The sequence below is a fragment of the Pistacia vera genome, unplaced genomic scaffold (genome assembly GCF_008641045.1).
Source record: "Pistacia vera cultivar Batoury unplaced genomic scaffold, PisVer_v2 Contig400, whole genome shotgun sequence".
NCBI lineage: Eukaryota > Viridiplantae > Streptophyta > Magnoliopsida > Sapindales > Anacardiaceae > Pistacia > Pistacia vera.
The window spans coordinates 37,170-48,040 of record NW_022196225.1 but is presented as its reverse complement, the minus strand read 5'-3'; the positions used below and the strand labels follow the sequence as shown (position 1 = coordinate 48,040).

The window sequence follows — 10,871 nt, the reverse complement described above, 5'->3', positions numbered from 1 at the left end:
TTCTGATAGTAAGGGTACCTATATGGTCGGAGGTTTGGTGGTTGAGTCCCTGGAACTAACTGAATGGCATGGTCTCTGGACCTGGCAGGTGGTAATCTAGGGAGTGGATCAAAAACTGGACTAAATGTCTGCAACACCTCCAGTAATCGATCATTCACATCACCACTGTTATCACACTATTTTTGAATCTGCCCAAACTCTATCAAACACCCCTATCTTTCATCTATGCAATTCCCAGAACTACGTCAGCACTGCTCATGTCAAATGGAAATTTTTTTTGAATAATCGTCACTCCTTGTAGCTCCATGCAAACATCTCTACATTCTCCCTCACATCTCACCTATACCTATCACCCACTCTGACCCTAAAGGATTGAGTTCCCACCACGGAAATTCCCAAACTCTTAACCACCTTTGAATTAATAAAATTGTGGGAAGCCCCACTATTAATCAACATAATCAATTCCTTACCTTGGATTCTTCCCTTGAGTTTCATTGTCTTTGGACCATGAATCCCCACCACTGAGCTAAGAGAAAGCTCAACATGTTCCTGTTGTTGCTCCATTCCAGATTCAATGGACTCTCCACCACCAATCGGGTCTGGATCGTCTTCCTCTTCGTCAATTAAAATGATTTGAAATTGCTTTTCCCCACATTTGTGCCCAAACGAAAACTTACCATTGCATCTGAAGCAGAGACCCTTCTCCTTTTTTTTCTAGATTTCCACATCTGTCATTCGTCGAAATAGGAACTCTCTTCGTTGGAAGTTTGGTTGTTCATATGGCTAAAAAGATGGCGGTGGTTGGTTGCGACTGGAGAGATTGGTCAACGAGCCATGTATTGAAGATTTCGACGATCGTCGATTGAAATGGGAAGTATGGTTTGATTTTAGGGATTCAAATGTATTTGGGAATTTTGGGTTTGGGTTACTATCGAATCGGATTAAACTGGGGTTATCAAACCAGGTCGCGTTTCTGGATCTATGGCTGCTGGACCCATATGAATATCCAAGCCCATTTACACATGAAGGTTTAATTGCTCCCACTTGGGCTTCCTCTATAATTTGATTTCTCTCCTCTATTCGTTGGGCCAGATCTATTACTTGAATTAAAGAAGTGGGCTGGGCTAAACGGACTTCAGCTCCCACTTCAACCTTCAGCCCATTGATAAATGCAGCTTGCAATATCTCCTCCTTCTCCCCTACCAGAAGTGCAGCTACGGCTTCAAATTGATGACGAAACTCTACTACTGAACCCATATGCTTCATGGCCATTAATGACTCATAAGGGTTGAGCTCTTGAGATCCACTGAACCTTTGAAGTAGTGCAAGCTTAAACATGGTCCACGAACTCGCCGGAGCTCTGGATTCCATCCACTGGAACCAGTTAATGGCTTCACCTTCCATACAGACAGATGCTGCTGTCAATTTCCCTTCCTTAGATATTCCGTTGAGGTGGAAGTAGCGCTCTACTCTAAAGATCCATCCGTAAGGGTCTTCGCCGGAAAATATCGGCATCTCTAATTTTCTTCCACCCAATTCACTACGACTTTGGCTACTGTTGCTAGACCCACTCGCTTCGTTTGGATTTTCTTCTTGGTGAGATCAGACATTTTCCGATGAACGCATCTCGATTCTACCAGCTTCTTCTTCATCCTTTCTTCGTACCCATGGCTGTAACTCAACCAAACACTCTCAAATAGTACCCATCTCAACTCCCAACTTTGTAACGTCTCTTTCCACATTATCCATTCTTGAGTCCATTCTTGTCAATACCATAACCCAGAACCAATGCTCTGATACCACTTGATGGAACCTAATCTGCAAATTACTCAATAACACCAACAATCTATCCAACAATTCACAGTCAAATCCACAACCAGAAAGAATTAACTCTCTATATTAATATCAAATAGAACAGTACATCCAGAAGTAATACATCCAGACCATGTTCAATCAACAACTCAACAAACAAGAATCACTGCAAAATAAGACTAAGTACAAATAAGAAAACAATAACGATAAGACTGAACTTCGAGGGCTAGTCACCTCCCTTCCAAACCTTAATCTTGTTTCTTAATATCCCCTCCCTTTTCTCATCCTCCTTTTATTCCCTCCTGACACCTTTTTGCTCCTAACAGAATTGCTCTTCCCTCCAATCCAGTCAGGCCAACTGTCCTCTCATAACAAATTCTAACCTCCTGCATAGCAACTATTCCCCTGCTTCTTACCACTATTCTTCCTACAGTAGACCATTCCCCTTAGTTGCTCATCAGAATCCAATTATCTATTTTAGGTCAAATCTTTTATGAACCCCTACAAATCCAATTGCCAAATTTTAAAAATAATTCGTATAACCTGTTAAACACCAATGCTTGCGAAACAACCCAATTCTTGTGCCACATAAAACCTTTCTTTGTAGCTCCAACTAAAAAAAATCTTCTTAAATTGCTATGCAAACACTAAAAAGAAATAAATATCAAAACTAAATTTTTTATCTCTCATCAATTCCACGAGTAACATGACAAAACCTAATTAAATAGAATTAATTTGTTTCTTTTTCTCTAATTACGAGCAGATTCAGCTAATGCAGAAAAACATAAACCAGAGAATCCCTAGATTCCGATAATTCTTAAATCTCCATTCAATTTCTCAAATGAACTTCAAGGCAATTTCTTAAGCTAAGTATTTTCAAAAAATATAAATATAAATTGAAATGTTAAAAAATATAAAAGTAGAAATTATATTATTTGTTAATGCCTGGAGAGCGTGACCGTATAGTTTAAAGGACCGCAACCGTTTGATGAAGTCTCGGAGCTGTAATTGGTCTACGGTTCGTCCTTCTTGGACCCACTGGTCCAACATCGGGACAATAGAGATCGTCGGATCTCCCAACGGTGAGATCCGATGGAACAAAGTGTTCATTGAGTTTGAAATTCGGCGTCTCCACTTCGGTCTTAGGTTTCCTGTGGCTGACGAGTGTGAAGAAATACTGGAAACGTTTCAATGGCGGACTTGAGAGCTGACGCTTTCAAGAATTGTATGCAAGTGCACAAGCTTCATTTGCTTTAACAATTTCGGAGAATCAAAGAGCGAAATGTGAAGGTGAAGTTGAAGAGGACGGTTGCTGACGCAGGGTTTAAGAGGATGGGTTTTAAGAAGTACCTGATGTTTTAGAAAGCTTTAAACAGTCCTCCATAGTTTAGGAATTGTTACCCAAGCCCCTAATATTTTGTAAGGGGATATCACTCGGAATATACGGCCGTTTGACTTGTGAGTTGTGATTAAACATAATTCTCAAAAATATATGATTAAAGATCAGATTTCATCACTTTTTCTAGAATCTAAAAAAGTTTTAAAAAATTCATGAACTAAATTACCTAAAATAAATTTATTCAAAAATAAATATAAATTTTATATGATAACATTGAATAATTGCAATTTATTAATTTTAAAAAGTTGTTATAAAAAAATTATAGTTTGATTATCATTATAGTTGCTGGTTGCTGGAAATGGGCTACCGGAATCCAATGACTGTAAGAGTATCGTATGTATTTTGATAACAATATTAATATTGCAATAATTGTTTTTAAACCTTATACCTCATCAATAATAATTTTTTATTTTATTTTATTTTATTCTTCACAACCTCTTTTATTCTCTTCTCGTTGCTGATCCATGCCTCAGCAAATGATTATGGCTATGGCGACAACCCTAAGGATGACGAACCGAAGTCTCAGGAATATAACTGTGAACCAAAATGTGAAGACAAATACAAGATAGGGTATATTTATAGTTCTAAATCATTCGATCAGAGAAGTTAAAGGCGAGGAATGACTTCAAAGATAAGGTGGATCAGTACTCCAAGGCTGTGGATCATCTATCGACAAGGTTAAAGAAAATGTCCACGGCTCCAAATCAAAAGTTTATAAGCCACGACACAAAGATAACAATTAAGCACTAGAGTCTAAAGCTTATAAGCCACAATACGAAGAAAATCATTATGCACGGAAGAATGAAGCTTAGAAACTATAATATGAAGACAACGACTATGCACCCATGTCTGAAGCTTACAAACCACAACCAGAAGAAAAAAACTATGCACCCAAGTCTGAAGCTTACAAGCCACAACTCGAAGACAATGCCAATGCACCCAAGCCTAACGCTTACAAGCCAAAACTTGAAGACAATAACTATACACCCAAGTCTGGAGCTTACAAGCCACAATCTGGAGATAATAACTGTTGACCCAAGTCTGAAGCTTACGAGCCACAACCTGTTGACAATAACTATGCACCCAAGCCTAAACCTTACAAGCCACAACCTGAAGACAATAACTATGCACCCAAGTCCGAAGCTTACAAGCCACAACCTAAAGACAATGCTTATGCACCCAAGCCTAAAGCTTACAAGCCACAACCCAAAGACAACGCCTCTGCACTCAAGCCTAAAGCTTACAAGTCACAATCCAAAGACAACGATTATAGACCCAAGCCTGAATTTGACAAGCCACAACGCGAAGATAACAACTATGTACCCAAGCCAAAAACTTTTACAAGTTTCATATCCCAAATAACGTGTCTATACATAAATATTGTCATATCATTCAGTGCATCATCACATTATTTATGCGTTAATGTCACATATGACAACACATCACTTGGAAATATATGAAATTTGGGATAAGTTTTGAGAAGAGTAATATTATTATAAGAGAAACAGGTGTCTATTAAGATCAAATGTGGAGGCAATGGCATCATCACTCTTAGTTTTTAACAAATTCATGATCTAAATTACCTAAAAAACCCTTTATTCAATAATAAATATAAATTTTACACGATAACAAATTAACAATTAATGAAACTAGCAATTTATTAATTTTAAAAGTGATTATAAAAAATTATAATTGCCAGTCGTTGAAAATCGGCTGCTAGTGTCATAATCCAATGACCGGAAAATTGTTGGACGTATTTTATGACAATATTTGCATCAAAATTATCATCTCTAGATAATCTATCGTATTGTAAATTAGAAAAATAGTATTGTATTAAGCATCAGCTCCCAGAAAGTTTAAATTTGTTTCAAATTCGTATTCAACATGTTTCCTGTTCTTTTACAGAGTCATCTTTATCAGCCTCGGGCGCTGAAGGTGCTTCTGCATCATCAATTAAAGCATCACTATAAAACTTACTGAGTTCGTCGAAGTTCAACTTCCCATTCTGGACGTTATTCAACCATTTTCCTTGGAGACCCTCTGAGATAATGTCCTTTTCTCTGAGCAAATTTATAAATTTCTCGACTCCCACTATGTTTTCTACTCCATTGTTTAAGAATGTCAAAGAGCTCGCCAAGTGTTCCTTACTTGGCTTCCACTTGTTTCGACAAACCACCAACGCTTCCTTCATCGCCTCCACTGCCTCTAGAGTTTGATTATTCTTAAGATATCCTGTTGCCATATAAAACCATGTCTTACAATTTGGCTTCTCCCCCTTCAATTTTGCCTTGCTTATAAGAGATTCAGCCTTATGCAAAAGGCCTTTTCTACAGTAAGAACCAATCAAGAAGTTTGGAATCCGGATATCATTGCTTAAACTCTGCGAGTCCCAATCCTCAAAAATCTTCTCGGCAGTCTCCAGGTCATCAAATTTTAACATAGATTTTATGACAGATATATAGCCTCTATTGTAAATAGCAACATTCTTCTTGTAGATTTCCCAAAGTCTTAAAACTTCATCTTTCTGCCCATTTGTCGCATTCTGTGTTATAAGAAAATGGTATGCTTTAGCAGCTTCAGTGTGACTTTTACCCGATATTAGTCCCTCAGATTTCTTCAGCATTTGAAAAGACTTGTCCAAAAACCCAGCTTTTGCATACCCACTAGCTGCAGTACCATAAATTTTCCAGTCTAAGAGAACAGTGGGATTGGATTCCATCAAGTTTACAATCTTGTCAATTCCCTCAACATCAGAAGCAGCTGCATAGGCACTTAGACGGATGCTACATGTTATTTTGTCATAACCAATGCCTTTTTCTTTCATTTCATGCATCAGACTGTCAAGTTTCTCGTAATTTCCGGTCTGATAATAAAGATTAAGCATAGAATTGTAAACCGATGGTGTTCTGGGAGACAATCCCAAATCACTCATTTCCTGCATGGTGGCCTCTGCTTTTTCCACAGATTTTGCATTGGCATAGCAGTTGAGAAGAGCAGAATAAGCAGCAAACCTCCTCAATTGTTTTGCAACATTATTGAAATAGTTTTCTGCTCGTTCTAGCCCATGAACTTTAGAGATCAAATCCAACCGAATGGCAACATCAGCAGATGTAAGTGGCAAGTATCTTTTGTCAGTCATCCACATAGAAATCTGGTGTGGAGAGACAAAGAGATATCTTAGTGAGACACTAAAACAATGAAATGACTAAAATGAAGTAATCATATAAAGGCTAAGCATCTTTACAGATAACTTCAAATCAACATCAAAACTACAACTCCGGGTCCAATATATGGTAGGTAAAAAATTTTATGATCCCTTAAACTCAATACATAGAAAATTAAAATTTGATTATATCAGTTTATTCAAGAAAATTCAGGGTGAAAACACAGCCGTTGGCTTGTAGTAGCTCAATATATCAATTCCTTGGTAAAATATGGAGAACAATGAGCAACAAAAAGCTCATGAATCAATTGCAGCTATAAAATTACAAGTTAGACAAGGGGGAAAAAGATATAATAATCAACTGAACCTAATACAAGTTCCAAGGATAAGAATTGCACTAATAAGCCTAGAAGTGAAAGATTAAGCAATCTGTGTTCCAAAAACTCGAAGAAGTTTAATAGCAAGCCCAATCCAATCCCTTCTCATTTTCTTAAAGGAATCTATATATTATTTTACTGATTCACCTGTCATAAGCGGATAAAAATTTTAACCCACTTCATCAGAATTTGTTTGGAAAAAATATCTTAATTTTCTAATAGGAAACATACAAATTTGGCACAAAACAAAATGCATGAAACTTCTCTCCAAACGCAAAACTAATGGAGTGCAAGGATGAACTTACTAATGCCAAATCAACATTTTAAAAATGTTTGGAGCCATCATCTTCCACCACACCCAGACAATGCCACGTTTTCAAACGGAATCAAAATTTTCTTCACAGCTCCATTTTAAAAATAGCTATTGACAAACGAAATTAACAAAACTAAGAAAATAAACGAATCCATATAATCTAGAAAATAAACGAATTTTAGGAGATGTTCAAGAAGATTTTCATAATTTCCTACTTTAAAACGAATTTTAAAACTAATAAATTCAACACATGTTTTAAACAAATCAAGAACAAAATTTTAATTCAAACAACTTCAAGCCCCATTAAACAATTTATGACACATTCCATGAAACTATGGACAGTGTGGTCTGTGACGCGAAAAATTATATATATATGTATAATTAGTTAATTAATTAATTCTTAAAATTAATTAACAAGGCGCGAAATAATTCCTAAAAATTGAAATTAATTAATTTAAAATATAATTAATTTGTTAATACCTGAAGAGCGTGAGTAAATCGTCTGAAGGATCGCAACTCTTTGATGAAGAGTTGGAGCTGTTCTTTCTCTACGGTTCGTCCTTCTTGGACCCATTGATCGAGCAAGGGAACAATGGAGACCGTTGGATCTCCCAGCGGCGTGATACGACGGAACAGACCGCGCATTGAGTTTGAGTCCGGGTTCGTGCTTCTCCTTTCTGTTGTGAGGTTTCGTGTTGCGGTTGAGTATGATGAAATTCTCGAAACATTTCCAAGTCGGAGCTGAAGTTTGATGCTTTCAAGGATTGTACGCGAGCTTACAAACTTCATTTGCAGGAAAAAATTACAAAGAAAGAGAAAGAAATGAAGTGCTCACGATGAAGACACTAGAAGGGTTTAAGGGTTTAAGGGTTTTGGGTTTTTTTTTTTTTTTTTTTTTTTTTTTCAATTAATTTTGATTTTATTTTAGGAATCATTCAAAAGCCCATAGTTTTTATGTAATTATTGAGGAACACTGATAGTTTAAAAAATAGCAGTGTAGTATATTTATTAATTTTTAAGAAAACTTTGTATATGTTGTAGTATTATTCTTTTTATATTTTCAAGAGTTAACGGCATCGAGTGAGGATGAGCATGGGTCAAGGGTAGAATTGGAATCGACGGGTACCCATCCGTAGACTTTGAGCCATTAGGGTCAAGTTCCGGATCCACCAATTTAGGAATTGGATTCGGACCCAAACCTTGGATCCGGGTACCCGGGTGAGAACTCGGGGTAAATTTTTTTTTTTTTAAATTGTGGGGAGTATTATGTAATTTTGTTTACTGAATTAGGAATAAGGATGAGCACGGGTAGCAGATAGAACCGAAACCTGCGGGTAGAATCGGAACCAAAACCTACCCGGAATTGACACTGTGCGGGTAGATTTTGATTCCATTTTATTGGGAACCGACACTGTGCAGTTTCGGTTCCTACAGGTTTCGGAACCAAAATCGGAATCGGAACCTAGGAAAAGAACCTAAAGCAGGTATCCTGCTTGGAACCTATTTGTGTTTTGGTTTTGATTGAGAAATTTTATGTTAATTGTGATGAATTGATTGAATTCAAGTGTTGCCTAGAGACTATAGGATTTATGAGTCACATTGGACACAAATACATGAGTTATCAAGAGTTGAAAATTACTATATGTAGGTTTTCTTAATTTGTTAGTGTTGTAAGTGTAAACTTTTAAGGTATTTTTATCATTTTTTAAACTAATAAAGGGTAATTGATTTTTTACAATAATGCTACGGACATCGGCATTTTTACACCGAAATCTTGTACCAGCCTACGTGTCCCGTGATTCACACCAACAAACCAGACATGTTTCACGTTATTTTTATTTTTTTCTTGTGAACAGCCGTTCATCAAATATGGACAGCCGTTCACTTACATGGACTCTCGTCCATATTATATGGACGGGGGTCCATTTACTACGGACGGGTGTCCCTATTTAAAGGACACCCGTCCATCAGTAAAATGGAATAGATTTTTTTATAAAAATTTGGGACGGCCATTCACAATTTATGGACGGCTGTCCCTAAATATTGGACGGGCGTTCATATTTAAATGGACACCTGTCCATTAACACTTCTTTTAAAAAAATTAAAAAACATTTAGGAACGGTCGTTCATTAGTTATGGACAACAGTCCCTTAATTTTGGACGCCCGTCCATAAATTATGGACAGGCGTCCCTTAAGTTTGGACGGGTGTCCCTGGACGCTCGTCCCTTATTGTGGTTTAAACAGAACGCAAAAAAAGGTTCATGTTTAATAGAGTTACCAAGGCTACCATCACTCAGTAGCTGTGATCTTCCTTCTTTTTTACTCCCTTCAGATAAGTACCCTCATGCATTAGAGTCATTTCAGGAGCAAATGGAGGCTCTTCATGAAGAAAGGAACCCGAAAATACTCGTTAACACATTTGATGCATTAGAATCTGAAGCGTTAATAGCTATTGATAAATTCAACATGATAACAGTCGGACCTTTGATTCCATCTGCATTTTTGGATGGAAAAGACCCATCCGATACTTCATTTGGAGTGGATCTATTCTGTGGTTCAAATGATTATATTGAATGGCTAAACTCAAAGCCCAAGTCATCAGTAGTTTATGTGTCGTTTGGAAGTCTGACCGTGTTGGAAAGGCAACAGATGGAGGAGATTGCACGTGGGTTGCTCGGTAGTGCCCACCCGTTCTTGTGGGTCATAAGAGAAAATCAAAATGAAGAGGAAGACAAGGAAAAAGATAAATTGATGAGTAGCAGATCTAGAGAAGAACTAGAGCAACAAGGTATGATAGTGCCGTTGTGTTCACAAGTAGAGGTATTGTCAAACCCAGCGATAGGATGTTTTGTAACGCATTGTGGATGGAACTCAACGCTATAGAGCTTGGCTAGCAGTGTGCCCGTGGTGGCGTTTCCTCAATGGACAGATCAAGCGACAAACGCTAAACTGATTGAAGATATTTGGAAGACGAGAGTGAGAATGAGTAAGAACGAAAGGGACGGGCATCCATTCTTTAAGGACGCCCGTCCAAATATAAGGGACGACCGTTCATAACTAATGAACGGCCGTCCCTAAATGTTTTTTAATTTTTTAAAAAGAATTGTTAATGGACGGGCGTCCATTAAAATATGAATGCCCGTCCAATATTTAGGGACAGCCGTCCATAAATTGTGGATGGCCGTCCCTAATTTTTATGAAAAAAATTTATTCTATTTTACTGAAGGACGGCGTCCTTTAAATGGGGATGCCCGTCCGTAATAAATGGAATCTCGTCCATATAATATGGACGAGAGTCCATGTAAGTGAACGGTCGTTCATATTTGATGAATGACCGTTTACTAGAAAAAAATAGAAATAACGTGAAACGTGTTTGATTTGCTGATATGAATCATGGGACACGTAGACCGATATAAGATTTCGGTGTAAAAATATTAATATCTGTAACATTATTCGATTTTTTATAGGGTACCTGGGTAAAAAACTGGAACCTGTATTTTAGGTCCCAATTCTTAAGGTTCCAATTCTTCGAATTTAAGAACTGGAACCGACAGTTTTAGGTTTCTTTTTTGGAACCTGCATTATACGGTTCGATTCCCAGAAAAATGCGGGTACTCGTAACGGCCCACTCTAATTAGGAATTAGGTTTGGGAATTGGAGCGATCAGTTGAATCTTCCTTCTTCAAATTAGCTGCTGCCAATCTCCTGTGTTCCACTTTCCTGTTGATTTCGCTCTCAAATCCTTCTTCTTCTTCTTCATTACCCGTCTCTCCTCTTCTTACCTATCCATCCCATCTTCTGGTTTG

General features: G+C 37.4%; 1 protein-coding gene and 1 pseudogene across 1 annotated transcript; one reads left to right on the top strand and one right to left on the bottom strand.

Moving 5' to 3' along the window:
* Nucleotides 1-5,090: 5,090 nt before the first annotated feature.
* On the bottom strand, nucleotides 5,091-7,853 carry LOC116141807 (pentatricopeptide repeat-containing protein At2g20710, mitochondrial-like). Its single transcript, XM_031427284.1, has 2 exons — nucleotides 7,545-7,853; nucleotides 5,091-6,362 (listed from the first exon to the last, which is right to left on the bottom strand). The coding sequence occupies exons 1-2, from the start codon at nucleotides 7,851-7,853 to the stop codon at nucleotides 5,091-5,093; spliced, it is 1,581 nt and encodes a 526-aa protein (XP_031283144.1).
* A 47-nt stretch (nucleotides 7,854-7,900) lies between these two features.
* LOC116141806 lies at nucleotides 7,901-10,545 on the top strand (annotated as a pseudogene).
* The last annotated feature ends 326 nt before the right edge of the window (nucleotides 10,546-10,871 follow it).

What these genes read in the sequence shown, in the direction of transcription:
- LOC116141807 (XM_031427284.1), bottom strand. Translation starts at nt 7,853, where the DNA reads ATGAAGTTTGTAAGCTCGCGTACAATCCTTGAAAGCATCAAACTTCAG. An exon ending in GATTTACTCACGCTCTTCAG is followed by an intron (nt 6,363 to 7,544) that starts GTATTAACAAAT and finishes TCTCCACACCAG; the next exon opens with ATTTCTATGTGGATGACTGA.